The sequence below is a fragment of the Peromyscus eremicus genome, chromosome X (assembly GCF_949786415.1).
Source record: "Peromyscus eremicus chromosome X, PerEre_H2_v1, whole genome shotgun sequence".
Lineage (NCBI taxonomy): Eukaryota > Metazoa > Chordata > Mammalia > Rodentia > Cricetidae > Peromyscus > Peromyscus eremicus.
In genome coordinates this window covers 113498887-113523017 of record NC_081439.1, presented here as the reverse complement: position 1 = coordinate 113523017, position 24131 = coordinate 113498887, and the positions used below count along the sequence as shown (strand labels likewise).

The window sequence follows — 24131 nt, the reverse complement described above, 5'->3', positions numbered from 1 at the left end:
ACAATGTGTGATGACCAAATCATAGTTAGCATGTATATCTAGTAAATCATTTGTTCCAAAAATTTTAATTAACATTAAGCATGATGCATATTTCAATGCATGTATGTGATGACTGTATTTTTAATCAGCAATTTAAAGTATTTGTATTAATGTGGACTTCAGATGTGAAAACAGTATGGTTTTCTACTATGTAAGCAAAGTAGCCGGACAGTGGTGGTGCATGCCTTTAATCCCAGCACTTGGGAGGCAGAGGCAGGCGGATCTCTGTGAATTCGAGGCCAGCCTGGGCTACAGAGCAAGTTCCAGGACAGGCTCCAAAGCTACACAGAGAAACTGTCTCAAACACTGCCCCCCGCCCCCCCCAAAAGAAAGCAAAGTATAAGAGATCAGAAAGGGCAACCAGTTTTAATATTTATTACCAATAATTAGGTAAGTAGATTTTCTAAAGACTTATTTTTATTATTAGTGTGTGTGTGTGTGTGTGTGTGTGTGTGTGTGTGTGTGTGTGTGTGTGAGATGTGTGTGGTTAGGTGTACATGAGTGCAGGTGCACATGGAGGCCAGAAGCATCAGACCCTAGGAGCTGCCCAGCATGGCAGTTGGGAATCCATCTCAGATCCTTTTCAACAAGGCTTTATATCTCTCCAGTCCCTAGTTAAGTCTTTAAAGATCAACTTCCAAAGCCCAGCATGGTGGCACACACCTTTAATCCCAGCACTTTGGGGAGGCATGGACAGGCGGATCTGGCTACAAAACAGATACCCTGTCTCAAAAGGAACAGCTTCCTAAAATATCAGTATTTGATCCATTTTAATTTTGAACAGAACGGTCTTAGGAGCTAACACAAAATTTAAAGATTGAGTTCAAGCTAAATGAAAACATGAGTTAATCTGAGATTGAATCTAATCCATTTTATACTGCTAGTAAATGTATCAAAACCATCTGTTTGAAAAGGTCTGACCAAGGGCTGGAGAGATGGCTCAACAGTTAAGATCACTGGCTGCCCTTCCAGAGGACCTAGGTTTGATTCCTAGCACCCATATGGCAGCTCACAAGAGTCTGTAACTTCAGTTCCAGAACATCTGATACCCTCTTCTAACCTCCATGGGCATCAGACATGCTCATGGTATACAGACATACTTACAGGCAAAACACCCACACACTTAAAATAAAATAGAAAAAGAAAAAAAAGCTTGACCCCAGTCAGAATTCAACTTGGGAACTTCCCCATATCTTTTAAAGACCAAACGCAAATTGGCTAACAATATATAAACATGACTAAACTAGATTTGTAAATTTAAGTGGAAACAAAATGATAAGCTTCTATTTTTAAATTTACTTATAAAGATGTCTACTTTCTTCTGGAAAAAAGCATAGTACATCTCCACTTATTTCTCAGTGAGGGATGTGTTTTTAAATCCCAGTCAATACACAAAATCATGAATAATTCTAAATGTGTTTTTTTCCTTATACATACCTACTTATGATAAAGTCTGACTTATAAGCTGGACACAGTAAGGCATTAACAACAATAACTATAAATAAAGCATAAATATATTGTAATCAAAAGTAATTTAAAACTTGTTTATTTTTGGAAATTTCCACTTAATATTTCTGGATCATGACAAACCAGAAGTAACTGAAACCATGGAAAGCAAAATCATGAATAAGGCTACCAGAATGTGTTGAAATTTTCCCAGAATGTATGCTGGTCCAAAATTCCTTAGTATTCCTAAATTCACATTGTCTATAATAGCTAATAGAAGCAAGAATCCCAATTACCACCCTTACAAAAACATGTCACCCCTACCATTGTTTCTTCCTAATGTGACATAAGTTTTAAATATATAATTTATAAGACCTCTGGAGTAAAAGTTTTCTTTTAAAAATTGCTCTTATTTCCATTGGTTTGTTCTAATGAGTTCCCAAATTTTAAAGATACCTAATAGTAAGACTGATCTTAAGGAAAACGTTAATAGAAGATTATTCACTCATTCTATTCAAATTTCTTCTTGAAACATGAAACTGGCTAATGAGACATACCTTCAGAGTTATGTGCAGTTTTCTTGTGTTTTCGACAATAAACCCTGAGGGGGAAAAGTACAAAATTATGAACTAAATTAAATTCATTTTTCAAATGACAAAAATGAGCAGCACAGTCCACCCCATTCATAAACTGCTACACTTCCTAAATCATTTAACTATTATATATCAAAACAGCCTTTATAGTGACAATGAAATGCTTTGAATGAGGAAAAAACTATAAAAGCCTGAAGGAAGGTATGATTGCTTTAAAACAAAGCAAAATGAAACAGTTACATGTAAATGCCTTGTGAAGGGTTTCTCTCGGATCTGAGCTTTATCATGCAATGCACAGTGGTAGTGGTATGTCCTGTGGCAGGTTTTCACATCACAGCCAATTGTTGCTCCAGGACAATGGCACAAAGAACCATCTAAAGAAAAACAACAAAACAATATTCAAATGTGAGCTGCTAATACTGTCACAAACAGGTTAGGGGCATTCCAATTTCTGTCAGGAAAAACAAACTGGTTATTGAAAAAAAATCTAATTCATGTTATTTTTCTTATTTTGTCTCCTAAAAATAATTTAAATAAAATTATTCTGGTGGTACTTTTTCACTAACAAAAAATATAGGGTGTTATAAATGTCTGTTATTTTTATATGGCCAAGAGAACATCTGAAATACTGTAAATCATGAATCTGAGCTATATAAAAATATCAGTATAAAAAAGATAGACTTCTTTTGCAATCCAGAACTTGCCGGATACAGTTAATTAGGAAAAGTATCTCATGGGAATTTTTTTCCTTAAAACTTCCACTTAAATCAGCAAGAGAGCTAATGATATAGCTCAGTGATACACTGTTTCCCTAGTCACAAAACCTACCACCAGTACTAGGGTACCACCACCAAAACCAATTTTTAAATCAGAATTAAATGAAGAGTTAATGAAGATTAAGAAATATTTAAATGAAAATCTTTGAGAAAAACTCCCCTATACTATTTGGGAACCTGGTAAAATCAATTGGAAGTTAGGCCAGTAGAAAGGATAAAAGAATTATAAAGTAGTTTTAATACCTTGAGCTGAGGATATTTTGTGATAACTAATTGATTATACTGTGAAAATAGGCCTGCCTGCTTCAATTTAATCTTACTTACCTTCTGCATTATGAATTCAAGCCAACAGAAAGAAGAAAAGATTCTTTCAACTCAATATATCTTACATTCTGAACTTATTAGATAGTAATTAACTAGCTCATGCTCTATATTTAGAAAGCAAATCTTTTTTGGAAGTACATAACAATCATTATTAATGGTTCTGTTTCACAAAACACAGTGTACTGTACCCAGTGGACTTTTAATGTGCCATCTCCTAAGCTATAAATGCCACATCAAAGTGAATCACAGTAAGGGGAAAACTAAACCTTTGTTTCCTGGTTGCCAGATACCTTGGTCTTAACTCTGATCTCAGTACTCAGAAGACCAAGGCACAAGGATGGAGTTGCAGGCCAGCCTGGGCTACATTTACTGGGACTCTGTCTCCAAAAACCAAACCCAAGATCAATCAAGCAAAAAACAAACAAACAAACAACACTTATGATCCTAACATTTGGACTACTTGGTCCCTAAGCAATGCTGATGTACTAAGAGGTAAATTCCAATAAAATTTCTCACATTTCTCTAAGGAAATCAAACACTTAAACTCATTCATGCTATCATTTTAGAAAATACTCATGTAAGTCAAAAATAAATACTCTCAATGTAGGTACTTCCCAGAAAACACAAGGGCCACTATCCACTATTAATACACAAGAAATAACCCACTTCTTCAAATGAGTACCGAAACACCAAGTAATTACCATAAAAAAAAAACATTGTGCTAATGAGGGTATAGCCAGATCACAGAGCACTTGCTTAGCATGTGTGAGGCCCTAGGTTCAACCTCCACCTCCAGCACCACAAAATGAAGGATTAGAAATACTGCCTTTACAAAGTTTATATCCCTGTCCTAGTAACTGCACTTGTACATATTTACTGAAAATACTATCAGGCATAAACAATTTATGTTCAAGCACATTCACTGCAGAATTGTTTTGAATAGTCTCAATTATAAAACAACAATCGAAACATGTTTAAATAAATTACGTGTCTCAGCAGCTGTTGTTTTTCGCTCATTAGCACTTAAAAAATTAAAGTTAATAAAGCACTATGTAAAAAAATAATAAAATAAATAAATTAATTACATTACATCCATATGAAGGAATATTCTATTGCTGCTCCTTGGGAGGCTTTTTTTTTTCAGAGAGCATCTCACGTTGTAGCCTAAGATGGACTCAGATTTGTGATCTGCAGCCTCAAACTACCAAATGCTGGAATGATAGGCATGTCCAGCATATCTAGCTTCAAAGTAATAGGTCTATAGATGTTTAGTGAAAAACTAATACGGGATATGAAAATATGTTAATTTCGACCTCAATTATATTTCTAGTATATAGTCTTTGAAAATGGGTAGAAGCCAGGCGGTGATGGAACACGCCTTTCTTTAATCCTAGCACTTGGGAGGCAGAGGCAGACGGATCTCTGAGTTTGAGGCCAGCCTGGTCTACATAACAAGTTCCAGGGTAGCCAGAGCTATACAAAGAAACCCTGTCTCAAAAATACAAAAAAGAGGGCGGAGTTACCAGAGAGACTCAGAAAATGGCTGACCGGGCTGCTAGCTGCTGGGAGCCTGCGGGGCGTCCAGTTTGCAGCAGGAGCCAGGAGCCGTGGGATAAAAACAAGCACTGCCCTAGATAGGCGGTGCTCAGCGGAACGCTGCGCCGCGCCTCGAGGTTTGCTTTTCAGGCTGCGGTCTCACGGCAGAAGCTTCGACGGGTTCTGGCGCGAGCTGGACCGAATGACCCAAAGGCAGCCAGACGGCCGTGCCTGTTTGGGAGATTTGGTTTTGTATGCTGTATCTTTCTGAGATAATCTCCCAGTGCGGTGCTGCAGTTGATGAGAACTCAGTAAATCCGTTCGAGTGGGGAAAACAATACAAAAAGAAAAAAGGAGGGTAAAAGTAAACATAGCAAAAAGCTGGTTTGCTATTTTGGAATGCTCTTAATTCTCTGTATTTTCTGATTTTCCTATAGTATTCAAAGTATTTTGTTGTGCAAAAAGTTATTTTTTAAAAGTATCAGGAATAGTGTACCCAATGCATTCAATGCTTGTCTCTCAGCTGAAAATGCAAAGGAAACCAAAATATGCCAGTATTGGGGAGGGGGGCTATAAGTTCAGGTATGTCCAAAGTAAGTAGTGTAAGCTGCTATGGCAACAGAAAGCAACTTCATAAATAACCAACATAGGAAGATCATGGTTTTAAAGCAACCAAAAGCCTATTTTGTTGTCCGTTCTATTCATGAAGAATAGTGACAAAATATCAACAAAAATATTTTAGGGTAGAAAATACTTGTCAAAATAAGGAATAGAATAGAATTTCTTTGGGGTTTTGGATTTTGGGGGAGAGGGTATCTATTTAATACTTAAAAAAATATTTTTTCCATATTTTTTATGTGTATGGGTGTTTGTGTGCCCATGGAGGCCAGAAGAGGAAAGGCATTGGATCCCTTGGAACTAGAATTACACGTAGTTGTGAGCCACCAGGTGGATGCTGGGAATTGAATCCGGGTCAGCTGGAAGAGCAGGCAGTGTTCTTAACTACTGAGCCATCTCTCCATCCATTGTTTTACTTTTTGAGATAAGGTAGGCAGCACAGTCTAGCCTTCATCTGGCAACCCTCCTGTGCCAGCTTCCCAAATGCCAGGATTTTAGGCATGCACTCGTATGCCTCTCACTGTGTTATCCCAATCATCTATGCTATAGCCCAACACCTGCAACAATTCTTCTCCCTCAACTCCTACGGGACAGGCTACATGGCAGCTTCATCTTAATTCTTACAATTGTGCTCCCTATTTGGCTATTTTTTAATAAATGAATAGAGTTTACCTTCTATAGTATTTGTTTGTAACACTGAGAAGGACGCTAGGCCTTTGTCCATGGTAGGCAAGCACTCTCCCACTGAAAACTAAGAGTGTGCTCAATAAATTTGTTGATTTTATTAATTGGGTTAATTTGTTACTGAAGATTGGAATATCTTAAACACACACACACACACACACACACACACACACACACACACAACTGACAAACTGTATGATCCGGAACTAGAAAAAGTGAAATTGAGGACAATTCAGTTGAAAGAACACAGAACGTAGGGAGGAGCAGAATAGCCCTTCTAGAAACAAGAATGAGAGCTTAGAGATAAACATCATAATTAAAGAAGCTAGGAAAGATAGGTAGGTAAAACCATTTCTGAAATGCAATGGCAAATAGAAACAAAAAAGGAAGGCTTTTCTTAAAAAAAAAAAGAATTAGAAAGGAAGCGAGAGCTACTGTCTTTTGGGGGGACTTGGCTGCTGACAGGCTTCCCCATAGCCCGGCGGCTGGCCTCACACACATGCTCATACGGGCAGTGATAACAGGACTCCAGGGGATTAGTAATAACAAAAGAAAAAAGACATGAAGTTAGCAGGGTGACAAGGTGAGGGACATTAAGAGGAGTTGAGGTCATTGGATATGATACAAATAAATTTCCTAAATGTACAAAATGTTCAAAGACTAAAGAAAAATTAATTTAAAAAAGGGATGGGCATGGTGGCACATGCCTTTAATCTCAGCACCAGGGAGGTAGAAGCAGGCGCATGCAGCTGTGAGTTCCAAGCCAGCTAGGGCTACAAAGTGAGACCCCGTCTCAAAACATAGACCAAGTGACCCCGCCCTCACCACTGTCACCATCACAGCAAGGTATGTCAGACAGACCTAGCCCTGGTACCCAGTATCTGCCTTTACAGAAGACATTTGCTCTGTAATCTGCCAGTCTTTCCCTCGATTTGTCCTCCAGAAGACTGTCAGCTGCCATTTTCATCAGGCCCTCACTGTATCCCTGGCACCTTCAAATGTGGGAAATGAAAACTAATGTGACAGGAACATGTTTTTCAAGAACAATGGTGTCCTTTCCCTGCCAAAAAAGGGGCTGACCTACCAAGTATTCTCTTGAGAGCTAATTTTCTTTCCTCCAATGAAGGTATAGGTCTAGATGTTAATTCTCAGCTTACTCTGCTTGTATCCTATTCCATGTTCTTGTTTTTAAAAGGCAAACACATTGTCCCTAATACTGCTTTTCTTTTACCCCACCCCCCTTTCAGCTTGCTCCTACCTAGAAGACCTGATAAACCTCAATTATGAATCTCCAAGTGCAAAGTTGGAGAGCTTGAGAAATGAGGTCCTGTCCTATCCTAGGTAACTGCACACATCCACAGTATGGTCAGAAGCCGTGCGAATGAACGGCCAGAGGTTTTGCTATGCTAACGTAGGTTAAGCTGTACCACAGAAACAAGTCTCAAGGAGCTGACCCGAAGATGAAAGAGGAAGCAAGCCATGCACGAGAGGACACACAAAGAACTGAGAGGACTAAGATTCACTGGACAGCCAAGCATACCTGCGCTTCAGTCAACTGAACAAGACCGAGAAGGAAAGAGGTCTCCACAATTTGTCTTAAGGATCAAAAGGAAAAATACTGTTTTCTCAGTAGCTGTGAGGAGGAAAATGAAAATGAGGTTGCCAACTTCATGGACAGGCACAAAAAGAAAGTGTCTGTGGCAAAGCTAGAATCCAGCGGCTACACAGAAACACTTAGAGCACAGCTCCATAGGGCTCAACTGTAGCAGAGGAACCCCCGGCATAGACAGAGCAATACTGTTAACAGCGGTGGAGACACTCGCTTCAGAAAACTGCTTTGAATAACAAAATGCAAAACAAGATGTGAAAAGAAGCCATGCTCCTGAGCCTGTAAGGCAAGGACAAAAATTGTCAAAAGCACCTAAAGAAAGGGACACCCTAGCTAGGATACTTTCACAAGAGACAAGCTCACCTTACAGTGGCTGTAATAACCACCATCTCTCATAAAAACCAAAAAGCACAGTTGGGGCAAATAGTCAGAAATGCCTCAATAATGTTGTGTATCTCCAGGACCATAGTTTAGAATAACACCTCACATATCCAACACAGACAAGAGTATCCCCTGGCTTACCTAGTTAGTTGACAGTGACCAAATTACTTGTTAAAATTTTTTTTTAAAGAATGCCACTGCCAGGGAGGGTGCAGCGTGAACTCAAAACTGTTTCTATGTGATCTTATAGCTATACTCCTGGTTTCAAAACCAGTGGTTTTGAAGATCATACATAAAACTTGCTTAGAAGATCTAAAGAGAAGCTAAAAACCATCAATAAAATCTGAACACTGTCAAATCCTTGAAAAATGGCAAGTTGCTTACAAGACAGATTTGGACTTTAAATTCCAGGTGCCTCTTGTTCCGTTTTGACCCAAGGACAGACTAATGGAAACCAGAGGAGAATAAACTCAGTCTGTGAAGCTCTTGCCTAACCTAACCCTCTGACCTTACGCTGAGTACTCACATATTCCAACTCTATCCAATTACCTGAATCATGTCTGATAAGAAAAACAGATTCTTATGTGGGCATTTAAAGTTTGTTTTCTCCCTTTGTTCAACTGAAAAGTTCAGACATTTGGTAAGTGCAGACCTTTTCATTTAGATTCTTCCCAGCTATGGGTCTTTGCAGCTGAGAATCCTGTGAACTGCCAGGCTGCTTGCTATATTTAATCTGTGAAGAATGCCAAAAACATAGCCACACTCAAGTAAGCACCAAGACAGTCCCCTAAAACACAGAGAAATTATTTGACATTACTGCTCAGTTGTTTTTGCAGTTCTGAGGATAGAACCCAGGGCCTTGAATATGCTGCACAAACAACCTACCACCGAGCCACACCTCCTCAAGCTCTGGTTTTATATTATTGGTTTTGGTTCTCCTCCATTAGCAAACACAAATGAGAATTTTATGACATAAAGCTAGTGTTCCCAATTATAAAACATACTAAATGAAGGCAAAGAAAAAGACTGCATTTAAATAAAAGCATTTCCATAATAGCCAAAGACACAGTTTTCTCCATCACTGCTTATTTTACTTAATCACCCCAAATGCAAAGTTCACTTTAATATAAATTTCTGGTAAAATATCTACAGACATTAAAATTAACCTCCATGCTATAATTGGCTTTTTAAAAGAATTCCCACTAGCATGAATACATTCATAATGCATGTACATATAGTTACAGAGATGAAGTGAAAAATCTCCTTGATGAAAACTGACCTCTTTTCCTCCTCAGATACCCTATAGGCAGATGTCCTGTGAGCCCAACATGGCCTACTTCTGGATTTTGTAAATGAAGTTTAATTGGAGTACAGTCATAACCATTTTTTTTCAGTATTGTCTTTGATTACAATTAAGTCCACATAGCTGGAGGAAAAGCTTCACAAATTTATTATCTGGTCTTTCAGAGAAAAAGTTTGTCTTGTGGCAGACACCTGTGCTCCTAGCACTCAGGATGTTGAGGCAAGAGAACTGCAAGTTCAAAGCCAGCCTGGACTATATAGTAAGATCCTATCTTATAAAAGCCAAAGTGTGCCAGGCGATGGTGGCACATGCCTTTAATCCCAGCACTTGGGAGGCAGAGCCAGGCTGATCTCTGAGTTCAAGGCCAGCCTGGTCTACAGAGCCTGATTCAAGACAGGCACCAAATCTACCCAGAGAAACCCTGTCTCGAAAAATAAAAACATAAATAAAATAAAAGCCAAAGTGTGCCTGTCTGAAAACCACCCCTTTCCGATTTATTCAAGCTGGTGAGGGATTGCTGTTATAAGAGCTTAGGTAGCATCAACAGTCACCCAATACCTTCTGCTTCTGTATGCAAAAACCAAGTGGGGGCATCTTGCCCCCATTCAGCCCTTACTGAACACTAAACAAGCCACACACACTACTTAAGCAGCACTGGCATGCTGCACTCATTTAATCATTTCGAACACTTCTTCCTTGAAACGCTCCCTTCCACCTTTGACTTCCATGGTATTGCTCTCCTGGTGGAACACATTTCAAAAGAGCACCATTTTGTGGGAAAAGGTTTTACTCTGTAGTCCAAGCTTGTCTGGAACGCATATCCTCTTCCTGCCTCAGCTTCCTGAGTGCTGGATTTACAGATGCAGGTCACCATACAGGCTCAAATGTCTTTTTCCACACAGCCTTCTGACTTCTCAGGTAGATCAGCTGTGGTCTTCTTTCCCAGCTCTCCCGTGCCATTCTTTACTTCTAAGAGTGATTTATTTCATGTCTATACCCAAAGTATCTAGCTTTTAGTAGGTTCTTTAGTACTTGATAAACACATATAAAGATAAAATCTAAGGTTTATCTGACAAATATAATGCCCAAGAATACAACAGAAGTACCACCACACTGGGTGAGTGAAAGTTGAAGAGATGAAAATCATCATGTTTGAGGTATATACATAGTTCTCTACCACACTGAAGAAATAACCAGGCTAATTTTTCTACTCCCCTTCCAATCTGTCAAAGCCTCAAACAACACAACAACACTGATTAACCAAATCAGGAAGTTTATATTATGCCAGGACTTCCAGTTTAAACCTAGCCTGTTTTTTTTTTTTTTTTTTTTATGTTTTTGGTTGTGAGCCTAGCCTTTAACGGCTGAGCCATCTCTCCAGCCCCTGGCTTTTTTTGCTCTTTTTTTTTTTTTTTTAAATTTACTTATTATGTATACAGTGTTCTGCCTGCCAGAAGAGGGTGCCAGATCACCGTGTGGTTGCTGGGAATTGAACTCTGGACCTTTGGAAGAACAGCCAGTGCTCTTAACCGCTGAGCCATCTCTCCAGCCCCCTAAACCTAGCCTGTTATTAAAGGCTTCCTACTTTCTTCAATCCAAACCCTTTCCTCTTTTGAGATGCAAGGACTGATCAGTGCCCACTTACTTATTGGAATAGTACAGAACACAAAGAAGACTTAAAGCACTATGCTAAATATTTCCATGTGTTATGCCCATGTGATGCTCAGCTAGGCAAAGAGAACATAGTCTCAACTCTGTTGGAGCCCACAGTTCACCATGGAAGAAAAGCTTGCCCATGTGTTCTGACCGCAAAGCATGCCGGGCTGTACTATATTGCAGAGACAAGCAGGAGTTTGATCTGGCCACATAAAAAGAACTTTTGTGAAGTAGCAGTGAAAGCAAGCACAGAGGGGATGTCTGAAAACCCAAGAAAGGAGAGTCAAGAGGCTGGGAAAGGTACATTAATACAGGACTGCTCAATGTCATGCTCAGGTCTCTGGGTAGTGTGGAGAGTACCATGAGCGTTTTTAACAATTAAATGTGTGTCTGGTGAGTGCACACACACACACACAGAGGCCAGTGTCAGAGGACATCTTGCAGGAATGATTGCTTCTCCCCTCTATCTTGTGGTTCCCGGGGATCAAACTCAGGTTGTCAGACTTGGTGGCAAGCACCTTTACCAGAGCTGAACCATGTCACATGCCTGGCAGTAGCTGTCAAAAGCAGTTAAGCAAGTACCAGTGCTATGGTTACTAGAAAAGGAGAAGATGAAAGCTTGATAGAGGGCAGCAGTAGGAAAGAAAAGACAAAGTCTCCTCAGAAACAGAATCCACCTAACAGACGTGGAAGGAAGGGTTGAAGGCAAGGGATTCGGAGAGAGACTCAGATTTCAGGGGGGAAGGTTATAATACTGGTTTGGAAAGGTTGAGTTTCAAATGCCTGCAGGACATCTACATAGAACAGGCAAGGAAATTGCAATCATTATACTTCATTCTCCACAGTGCCTATTGTGCATGACTTGTCTCCAGAAAAATCCTGTTTGCCTTGCCTCGTTTTGAGTTGAAATTCTTGTCTGATATTTAAAAAACCCTATGACCATTCTTACTCAACTCTAATCGGTAAAGCTCACAGCATTTCCTACATTCATTCCTACACCTGACTATCTCTAGAAAGAAGCCTTAAGCTTTTAAATAGGGAACAGCCCTCCCCAAAAAGAAAGCACACACACACTAGGAGTTATCATCTATTTAGATCCTAAATACAGACACCCTACCTCTGCAGTGCCACGTGCTCCCTTGCTACTGAGTAAAGACTAGAGAATGAGTTGTCTTATGGTCAGAGCCTACAAAAAATATCTCCAATGTAAAAATAGACCATTTTAACCCAAGATGTGTATAAGGTTCTGTCCTAACAGTAAGCAAGATAATGCTACTGATGGAATACATTAAGCAATAGGAGTCTGAGTGTGCCATAAAATCAACAATCTTTATTACAAAACTATCACACTTTATTAAAATGTGATTTGAGGTGAAGCAGCTTAAAAGAACGGCTAGATAACCTGCTGATTACGAGTGCTGGCCCTAGATTCAAATCTAAGGTCTGCCACATACTAGCTACATGACCCTAGACACTCATGTTACTTACTTCTCTGAGCCTGTTTCCTTTTGTATAAAAAAGCAAGGATGAATACTTTCTTTCCTTTCTTGCAGCATGATTCTAAGGATTAATTAGGATCATGTATTTAAAATACTTTGCCTAGTCCTTAACACATATTGAGCACTGAGTAAGTGTCAGCTAGTTCTACTACTAGATAAAGTATAAAACGTTCAGGGGAGTTCACAAGGTATATGGCAGAAAATTCTCATTTGAAAATAGGCAAGTTTGGGAATCATGTGAGGATGGTCATTATGTATAGGAGGGGGGGATTCTTTTATTTTTTATTTTTTATTTATTTATTTTTTTTGGTTTTTTGAGACAGGGTTTCTCTGTGTAGCTTTGGAGCCTGTCCTGGAACTCCCTCTGTAGACCAGGCTAGCCTTGAACTCACAGAGATCCACCTGCCTCTGCCTCCCGAGTGCTGGGATTAAAGGTGTGCACCACTACCACTACTACTACTACTACCACCACCACCACCACCACCACCACCACCACCACCACCACCACCACCACCACCGGCTAGGAAGGATTCTTTCTAAATAAAGGGAGGGGAAAAAACCTAAATACTTCTTTAATGGAAAGAGAAATTAAGAGATACATTTGAATTACAGAGGGATGAGATTCGCAAATATATTGCTGTTTTTATTTCATGTGACCTGAGTAGAATCACAATTTCCTAACACCAGAACAGAGCAGAGGAGCACAGCATCTTGGGTGACTTAGGTAATCTTGCCTAGGGGTAAGGAAGGTGAACTACATGACCTCCTGGATTCTTTTGCTATCTGTGCTCTCTCTGACACAGGTACTAATTAGTAGAAGTAACTATCAGTGTAGATCTTAGTGATCTTACCAAGCAGCTTCAGAAAGAATACATTCTTCAAATACTACGCTCACATGTCTCATGAGAAATTCAAAAAAGCAATGGTAACTAATAACTTTACTTGGAAATTATATTTTTTCTATATGGCTGGACAATTAAGGATAAATTTTACAGGTGAGTGTAGCATATACCTATAATAACCCAACACCTGGGAAGAGGAGTCAGGAGGATTAGGAATCAAGCTCATCCTCAACTACATAGTGTAGTCTGAAGTCTGCCTGGGACACAGGAGACCCCGACCCAAAAACAACAAAAACATATCTGGCACAGGGTTCAGGTGTGGTGTCTTTGTATGTCTTCAATGAGACCTGGAAGTCATTGTGGAAAAATAAATAACTAAACTACAAAAACAGTTTTGTCTTTTTCTCGTCATACATCCTGGGCCTTAACTGTATATTTAAGATAATGGAAAAGAGATGAACATGTTCATACAAAATAGCTTTCCCTCTGATCCTCGAAGCTGATATGAAAGTGGTGAAAGTTAACTGCCTACGGCTGCCAGGAATCACACCCCTGCACCTCTTGCTCTCCAGAGCATTCCCACCTTTGCAAGACTCCCATCCAGCCACCTGCACCCGTTCACCTTAAGTCTTGAGTCTGCCCCTCTTCCGTGGGGCAAATGAACACCTTTGGAAACGACATCAGGTACTGACTGAAATCTGCCATGAATGCACTCAGGAGCCTGGGCTCCTGCTTTTGATGGTTTTCAGTGGGTATTCACAACCCTTTTCATCTCAAAATGCGCATGAACTGAAGCCAGGGCAAAAAGGCTCACAGGATCAAATGCATTAAAAAGCTGACCAGGGCCGGGCGGTGGTGGCGCACGCCTTTAATCCCAGCACTCGGGAGGCAGAGCCAGGTGGATCTCTGTGAGTTTGAGGCCAGCCTGGGCTAACAAGTGAGTCCCAGGAAAGGCGCAAAGCTGCACAGAGAAACCCTGTCTCGAAAAACCAAAAAAAAAAAAAAAAAAAGCTGACCAGGGACACCAGTTACTTGGTTTATATGTAGTTTAGATATATAAAACTCTTCATTTTTTATTCTTTCCTATTTGACTTGTGGTCCTTTTATTGTTTAGACAAATCTACACCGGGAAAAGTAAAGAAAACTAAAATCAAGAATTTTAGTTACTTGGCAGTACCTCATTAAAAAGAAAACAATTTAAGCAAAGAAGGAAACTGAAAGCTAAAGTTATTTCAGGGCCTAGAGAGAAAGTTCAGCAGTTAAGAGCATACACTGCTTTTGCACAAGACCCAAGTTCTGCTCCCAGCATGCATATCATAACAGTCTATAATTCCTGCACCAAGGAATCCAACGTCTTCTGGCCTCCATGGGTAACTGCATTCATATGCACATACCCCTACACAGATATAAACATACACATAGTTAAAAATAAGTATTAGGGGAAAATTTAAGGGGCCATCAAGGTGACTTAGTAGTTAAGGGCACTTGTTGCTCTTTCAGAGGATCCACATTCTCAGTACCTACATGGCAGCTCCAATATTGGGGGAATCTGACAGCCTCTTCTGGACTCCATGGGCCCCAGGCACGAATACAGTGCACATACATACATACACACAAGCAGGCAAACACTCATACACACAAAATAAAAACAAAAATAATTAATTTTTAAAAGGTTATTCCAAAGTGAAACATAAATGCTGCTCTCCAATTCACTGTATAAGTAATTTAAATTCTAACATTTTGGATGAAGAAGAAAACAGTCTAAGCTATGGTACACTCCTCTTTTGTAACTATTCCACAATTCAAGATGCCCATGGTGTCAAGTAACTTTTCAAACAAATCCTAGCTCTTAGTGAGTTTGTGCTTGGCAACAGTGTACAAGCTTGAGAAGTGTTCCTATCAGTGACCCATCCCACTGGCCTATGGGAAATCTTTCTACCTTTTATAATAATTTTGTCATTGATGTTTAGTATGTGATGATAAAACAGTATCTACTGATAGGTGGCAAAAAGACAAGTAAGTTAATGACTTGTCTAAGGTAACATTAATGTGCCTGTGGTAATTATCCAGAAAAAAAAGGCCATAGGGCTGGAGGAGTAGCTTTGAAGGAAAGTATATGTTTAGCATCTTTGAGGCCGTGGTTCAATCTCAAGCACCAAAACATATTTGATGTCATGACTTTTCTGCCTAGCATGCTTTCTTTCATAAGTCTTCGATGACATTAGCAGGATCTTACTTTTATTTGTAAGGAGTAACTACAGAGGTGGCTACCGTTTATCAAGTCTTAAGTATGTGCTGAGCACCATACTTAGTCCTGTATATTCTCTTTCAATCCCAATAGTAACTGTGCGGGGCAAGTATGCTCATTATCCCTTGAACAAGAATACATGGCTAGGGAAGGAAATAACATATTCAGGGTCACCCAGTTAGTGACAGAGCTGAGATCCAAGCCCAAGTCTATTACTATTTCTGGGCTTTTAACCCTCAATATTATTCCATTCACTAGATCAAGGAGCAAGTTGAGTTATATATAGCACACTATACCTGGGGGGAAATTAACACCCTACTTTATAACATTCAAAACAAAATAGTAATAGTAATTCTATTAGTAAATTAGATTAGTAAATTCTAATAGTAAAACTTGTATCAAATTCTGGTATTTTATTTACAAACAGGTTCAAATGCACTGAATCTCGATTAACTATAGCAGCACTGACAGATGTGTACTTCTGCTTCATGTAACATGCAAAAAGAAGGTATTGAGTTTCGTAATACTATTTCACTATCAGGGGCCAATACCATACCTGGTCTGACTACAGGAGGCATGTTAAGTGGTGCAAGCTCTAACACATCCAGAACAGGAAGGGTTTTTACATATAATGACAAGGAAAAAACGAAGCAATAAGGTTTACAACACTACTTTCAAGTAAATAGCATTCTCTTGTTGCATCTGAATTTGTTTTAAGGACCAGGAAATAAAAACACAGGTGTTCTGTTTCTTAAAAAAAATCAGAGCCATGGCCGGGCGGTGGTGGCACACGCCTTTAATCCCAGCACTCAGAGGCAGAGACAGGCGGATCTCTGTGAGTTCGAGGCCAGTGTGGTCTACAGAGTGAGTTCCAGGAAAGGCGCAAAGCTACTCAGAGAAACCCTGTCTCGAAACACCAAAAGAAAAAAAAATCTGAGCCAGGCGGTGGTGGTGCATGCCTTTAATCCCAGCACTCGGGAGGCAGAGGAAGGTAGATCTCTGTGAGTTCGAGCCCAGCCTGGTCTACAGAGATCCAGGACAGGTACCAAAACTACACAGAGAAACACTGTCTCAAAAAACAAAAACAACAACAACAAAAAACCCAGTACACTACAGTTATGAAGTAATGTAAAAACACCAAAGGAAAAAAATCACATTTTAAAAAAAGATCTTTTCTATTATTACATACAGTTTAGGGCTGGAATGATAACATATGTTCACAATTAAGATCTTACTACAACAATGGATATAATTTCAACAAAAAGCTCAAGCAAGAGAAATAACCAAATGAAAAGAAATCTATCCATTAAATGTTGCGTGGTAAGTCATGTGTTGTAAATACCAATGGAGATGACACTACTTTTCCCAAGGAGCAATATAACATCTTGCCAATCTGGTTATTGGTGGTGAAGATAACTACAGGAACATAACTCTAGAGCAGCTTCGGAAAAACTCCTGGAAAATTCACCAAAAGTTATCCAAAGTCATAAATGCCGTGTCATAGAGCCAAACCACAGAACAATATTTTGTTAGCAAGAGTTATCATTTTCCTGCTGAGGAGGCACTATCATCTTAGTTTGTGATGACCCATACCAATTTTATGATGAAAAGGGAAGACATACCAGAATTATGAAAAATACATTTGAGTGAAGATTCTAAACATGATACATGCAAATTAAGCAAATTATTTGTTTTGTAAGTGATCACAGCCTTTAAGATTTTCCTTTTGAGAAGAAGTATTTCAATAGTACAGATACTGATTCACTCCTTTTTCTTGAGTTGTAAACAAATCAAGCTTTGGATTTTACTGGTTAGAAAATAAAAAAGAACCCACAATTTAAAATTATATAAAATTTGCAAAGTAATACACTTTAAAATAAGTAATTTCCTTCTTTGTGAGTTTAAAATAATTTTTATGTTCAAGAGGCACAAATACCAACTTACCAGCTTTGTGCCCCTTTTAATTTCCTTTTGGACATCTTCAATAGAAAATCCACCAAGACTCTCATTATCGGAATGTGATGACACCAAGGCCGACGAAAAAAGCTATAAATAACATTTGAAATCATTAGGGTTCATACATAACTACATTAAGACAATGAATAAGACATTAAGCTTAAAAATGAATTTTCTATTAAAATGACATTGCATAGTGTGAAACCGTTTCTTAAAATTTTAACAGCATTTTTTTTGCCTTCATATTCAGTAATACTAATGTGTTACTGAGATTCTCTTTTCAGGAATGGTTTTGAGGTCTCTCCATCGATGCCAGCATACTCACCATGCATTTATGGTGTGCTGCCACCTTCTGGTTTTCAGATATCAGTAACTGTCCACACTCCTTGTCTCTATTTGACTTACAAAAGCCACATTTGCGCTGTCTTGTAGACCCTTTTTTCTGTTCAATTGAGCTTGACATGATTTTTAAACTGCTTATAGAATGTCACTTTAAGCCTCAAGAAATGCTACAGAGAAGAAGAATGGCAACAAAATGGTTAATTTCATTTAAAAATTATACATTTCCATGCAAGTAGTTTAATGTCTGACCTAGGTTTTAATAGAGTTACTTAAACATTAGTATAGATAAATACTAAAACTTCCAGATATAATACATATTAAGAGAGGGAAGTAGAAAATGAAATCAAGTCTAGAGTGAGAGAAATCAAAATGAATTCAAATTAGGAGATATGTGGATAAAAGGACTTTTGTGTGGATAAGAATGTATAACATAGCTACCACATACAGTGGGGCATGGCTATAATCTCAGCACTTAAGAGTTTCAGGCAAAAGATCATGAGTCCAGCCTGAGCCACAAGGTGAGTCTGAGGCCCCTCTGGGTTACAAAGTGACACCCTGTCTCAAAAAGCATACAGAAAACCAAAATCACAAAATTAAAGCATCCTCTAATAATTAATAGTAAAAAATATTTTTCAAGTATAAGTAGATGGCCATCAAGGAAATAGAATGATAAAGACCTAAAAACAATTTAAAACTACAAAGAAAACTATAGATTATTAAGAGAACTGAATTCTTTAATTGCTTAATTTCTTCCAGTTCACATACTGATTAAGTATTAGAAATAAAATTAAGTGTAACTTTGAAACAACTATTTTTAAAATTTGAAATAGTTCAAATTTAAGAAAATCATGTTTATGACCTCACATTATTGCTATCCTGTTCCTTTTCCATGTAATGAAATCATAAAGCTTCTAAAATTGTACCATAAAATGCAGCCATTAGGACCCTAATATTTACTAAACCATTTTATTTGACTGAGAATTATCCTAAGTCTGCTTATTAAAAGCCAAACCAACAGTGGTCTTCTACATGCAATAACTCCTATACAGAAGTTAGCAATACTGTGCAGTAGAAGGAAAATTCTTCTGAATGAGCCTTGCATTTGATCAAATTATAATTATAGGTTGTACAGTCAAACCAAAAAAGGGAAGAAAAGCTGTAACACAGAAGTCTACAGATTTGCATCATCGTTCTCAACACAGATCATTCAATGCCACCAACTCAACAAATTTCAAATCAGTGTTGTGATTTGTATAATTCACCCAATTAATGGGAGTAAGCAGCTCAGGCCCAGGTTGGCATAACATACATCACAATCAATAGAATCTCAAACTTCTGTCCAGATTCGCTTATTAAATTGCCACTTACATAGGTTTGAACATTTTCGTGACATTGTGTTTAGAGACTTGGCTCACTAACAACTCAGTCGTTAGCTCTGAGAAGCATCTGTTCACCAGTAGCAGCAGTAGCAGCAAGGTGATGCAGGATCTACAACCACTCAGAGCTATTCAATGTGGATCATCTTGATGTAATGTAATGAGAAGCCACAAAGAAAACATTTCTTCTCATTAATTTATATCCAGTATTCTCTTTTGAACAAGACTTCAAAGGTCTTGCCGTCTCTGCTTTGATGGTTTAATGAACTCTTAATGCTATCTATAATTTTAAATCCCTCAGTCTCCCAAGTGCCACGGGGTACTTCTCAATATACCGATTTCAGAACACTGGCTAGAAACTATGAAACTGACTGAAAATAGCAAATCTTTTAGCATTAAAAAAAGGACAACAGAGAAACAAAAGAAACAAAAGGGGAAGTGTGTTTGCATTTGCTCAGGCAAGTATGTGTCCAGTTGCTTTATGAAAAATATAGCTGCTCCAGTTTTTAGAGCTATGCAAAAACACCAAGATTCATAAATAGCACCCAGATATGCTACTGGAGTTCTAAATGAGTTTCCTTCACTATCACGCAATGAATAACAGGCACTGTGAAGTCACCATGATGTATTCAGCATTTCTCCAGGTCATCCAGGCCAGCTGAAAGGATGGTACATTATAAATCTAATCTTCATAGACATCTTTAATGTGCTGTCTCTATACAATCCTAGCACTGGCTTAAAAAAAAACTGACTTAAGATAAGCAAAATTACTAGAGGGAAAAAAAAATCACTCTTTATTCCCAAAATTGATTCTGAAATGTTAGCCCCCCAAATTCTATCCTTATTAAATATTGCCTCTTTTCACTAATAAACAGGTACACTGTTCATCTTAATTTTCAGAACCTGCTTTTCTAGATATTAGATTCCAAAATCTAAAAGAGAACAAAAAATACTTAATTTTGCATTTTTAAATATTCATGTATTTCCTGGTAATTACTTTATATTTTATTTGTAAAGTGAGCATAAACACACGAATGTGCAACAAACGATTAAATTTTTGCCCTGCTATGTAATGACTAATTGGATTTTTCCACTAAAATTCAAATAATGCATGTGTGCATAGCTTGCTGATTTTTTACATCTGCCTTATAAAACATGCAGCGGCAGAGACCATCATGGAAACAATGACGCCTAGCAAAACTGTCTATCATAAAAATACAGATTTTTATCTATTGCTGTCACATTTGTGGTCCCGGGTTAAGCAGAATAAGGACATTCAGGCATCATTACTATAGGGTTCATAATCATCCACAGCTATTTAGCACTTTGATTTTAATTTAAAGATTTTCAAGAGCAGGCAAAGCTCGAAGTTTAATACTTTACCCCGACAATGAGACCTTTCCCTTTAAAGAAAGATAATGTCTAAAGCAGAGACAACAACATCTTTATGGGAAACACTGTTTAAACGTCTGAAAAACACAGCGGAAACAATGAATGCATTTCTGATTTTTCAAGATACAGTGAAGCACCGAGGTAGAAAATCACCTGAACAACCAAGGAGGGCATTCGAGAACCAACTGGAGAGCTCATTCAATGGCTGGTATCTGAAAAGAACGTTTTCCACAGGAAAAAAAACAAACAAAACAAAACAAAAACTGCAGTTCCGGAAGATGAAAACCCTTCCGCATGCAAGCCAGTTGAAATGTACAGATAGAAAGCGTGATCCTCCAAAGATAACACAGCCTTTCTATCAGGAAAGTTACAGAGGAGAGATATAAATGAATAAGAGATGTACCGGAAGGGCACCTGAATTTGGTTGCACGATACCATTACATGCTTCGCACTGCTTTTTGCGGTTATTCAAAAGGAAACTAAAGGAATTTTCCAGTTGTTTCAAGCCAAAGGGTAGTGAAAAAATTTGAGCTGTATGAATAAGACCTGATATTACGTAGAAACTAGAGGAAAATTAAAGGCTTTTCAAAGATCAAAAGATTTGTTTTTCACTTTCACGCAGAATATCGAAACGAACAGAAATTGCAAGAGAACGCCGTGCTGTTCGCTCATGTAATAAAGGACCAGATACGAAACAGAGCGGACTCTCTCCGTTATTTATTCCCCGATCACACACTAGACTCCTAGATCTCCCTCTAACCAAGGCGCTGAATAAACTCGAAAAACTATCCTCCTTTCCAACACTTCGGCAGGTTCTTTTCAGCCAGAAAGTCGAGGGTCCCCCCACCGATTGTCCTTGGCCAAGCTTCTGGAATTCAGGAAAATATCATCGTACCACTTTCTTCCCACTCCTCCCTCCCCTAGGAGTTCGTCCTCTAAGGATCTTACTCCAAAGCATCTCTTTATCCATCACTTTCACCCGATTCCCCTTGCCCAGGAGTTTTTCTTTTTCTCCCCCTCATTCCGTAGGGCTCACCCTCATGCCATCTTAACCATTTTTTCTCTTACACTTCAAAACTAGGAGTCACCCTCCTTACCCCTAAAATGATCGAAGCAACAGCATAGAGTTTTTTTTACACCCCCCCATCCCAGTTTTTCCCTCCTCTGATGTGAAGCCCCCTCCCCCGAAGTCCAGGCAGCCGCCTAGCGTGTCCCTCAGCGCACCCGAGGCACTAGGTCGCCAGCCTCTGCGGCGAGCACCAACAATGCGCGGCGCCTCTGGGGGTCCCTGACAATGAAGGAGACCACCGCGAGTCCCCCCGTAACAACGGGCAGGGGCGGCGGCCTGGCCACCGCCATCCTCCCCGTCTTCTCCCGCCAGACAGAGAATGGGGGGCCCTTAGCTCCCGCGGGGAACTCACCAGCGTGGCCCACGGGCGGGCGACGGGAGAACAGCGCCCACGAGGGGAGACGAGGAAGGCGGGCGTCGGTTCTCCGGCACTGCCGAAGAGCGGGGCTCTGTCGCCGGAGGTTGTTTCCTTTCATTCGAGGAGAGACGGGCTCGCCGAGCGCCCTTACGTTACCTCCCTCCGTACGCACACGACCCACAGGACGTTAAGACGTCTCGAGCGCGCCGGGCACTCTGATTGGCCACCGAGCCGGGGCGGTTGAAGCCGCCGAAGTAGGGCGCAAGCGCGCAGACCAGCCCCTCAAAAAGCTCGGGGCGGCGGCCCCGCCTCCGGCTCGCGCGCGTACCTTCTATTCTCCGTTCTGCCGCTCGGCTGAGGCTTTGGGGGCAGGATCAGAGGAGACCGAGAAAGAGATTTGAAGAGAAAGCTGGGCACTGGGAGGAGAAGGCGCTGGGTTGGGGCCAGAAAGCTGAGACCAGGTCTTGGGGAACCGGTTTTCCAGTGACTCAAATGCACAGGCCTTAGCCCTTGCACTTGTTCGTCGAGGCCTTTTTACATCCATTATTTCATTGTACTCTCCTGGTATCCCTGTGGGGTCCTCCTTTTGCCTGATTTCACTGCTAGCAAAGACAGAGCTTCCAGTGCAATTTGCCCGTTTGCATGGCAATCCTCGGGCCAATCGTTACAATCGCTCAACCTTAATTTTTCTCGTTGTTTGGTCTTGGAAATGAGAACGAAATACCTCCCAAGTTTATTGTGAGGAAGAATAAGGATGCAGCTGAAGCATTTATAGCTGGTTCTCTGTAAATGCTGGGGTTGTCATAATCAAAAAAGACGAGTGATTTTCTTTATAACCCACACAGATGAACCAAATACCTAAACTAGCACTCTTTTTAGGCATATTGGAGCCATATTCTGGACTGAATCTCAGCTCCCTCACTTCTAGCTTCATGACCTTGCTCACCTCTGGTCCCTCAGACTTGTCAATTCTAAAATAGAGACCACAATGGTATCCCTCTCAAAAGATTGTGAGAAATGAGTTAACATATGCAAATCACAAGAGAATAATGCCTGGGGACATAGTATACCTTATTATGATGGTCAACTTTTGTTATTTTCTGCTGGCCTCCTCGAGGGAAAACCATTTTTAAAAAGAAAAGAAAATATCGCTAACAAACCAGGGAGCCTTTAAAGAAATCTTTCATGTAGCTATTTTTCCTGCAATGGGAGTGGATTTACATTCTGGATCCAATGCTTTTTACATAGTGTTTCATCAATTTTTAATTTTTCCCTTTCAAGGTCAACCTTAGATTTCAACGCCCGAGAAAACAGTAACCATAGTGGTCTAAAATTGATTCATTCAAATGGAACCCAAGGAGGTCCTACAAATCAATCATTTAGCTTCAAGGAACCTTTCTCTAGCTCCTGCTCCGAGCCTTCTGTCTGTCCTGATTTCGGCAACTAGAGCTGTGATTTTTATCACATCCCTCCGGTGCTCTGGAACTCTGATTCACTGCCTCTGCTCTAGGGCATCCGTAGCTTTGCTCTAGCTTGCCTTCACTCTTAAAAGATACATCTACTTCCACTGCCCTTTGCCCCCAGTTACTCTCCAGGGAGTGACTAGAGTTTTGCATAAGAAGATCCACAATATGTATTCCATTTAAACTGTATGTAAATCATAGGTCCTCCACCAAGTTTTACAAGCTTATTGATGCCACAATGACACAGATGAATATATAAGAGAAAATGCAGTGGCTAAACAATGTGTAGTCTTTTTATTTGACGCCCCAGCTCATATTTTACTGCCTTTAATTCATTGTTTCATTCATGTACTTATTTGAACGAAGTTTAAATCAATAAAAGCTTGCAAAACTAAGTTTCAAACTGAGAGGAAACGAAGATGAATCCAATGCAAGCCCATCGAGTTCAGGGTGAAAATACTGAGACCATCAAGTAAACCAATACAGTACGGTGTGATAAAGGCGCATGCCTGAGGCAGACATCCACTACTTGATGCGTACAAAGCACTGTGGTAAGGTACAACACAATAATGAATAAGACACAGCTTTTCCTTCCCACTGATTATAGTCTAGGAAGGAAAA

The 24131-nt window shown here is 39.6% G+C and overlaps 1 protein-coding gene across 1 annotated transcript in view; it reads right to left on the bottom strand.

Annotated features, from left to right (window-relative positions):
* Phf6 (PHD finger protein 6) overlaps nt 1-22243 on the bottom strand; it is a 42965-nt gene extending 20722 nt beyond the window's left edge. The window contains 6 exon segments of the mRNA XM_059250508.1: nt 2043-2086; nt 2319-2338; nt 2340-2452; nt 17495-17600; nt 17836-18019; nt 22042-22243. Coding sequence (XP_059106491.1) covers nt 2043-2086; nt 2319-2338; nt 2340-2452; nt 17495-17600; nt 17836-17973 — 421 coding nt within the window. The 5' untranslated portion in view covers nt 17974-18019; nt 22042-22243.
* Nucleotides 22244-24131: the final 1888 nt, after the last annotated feature.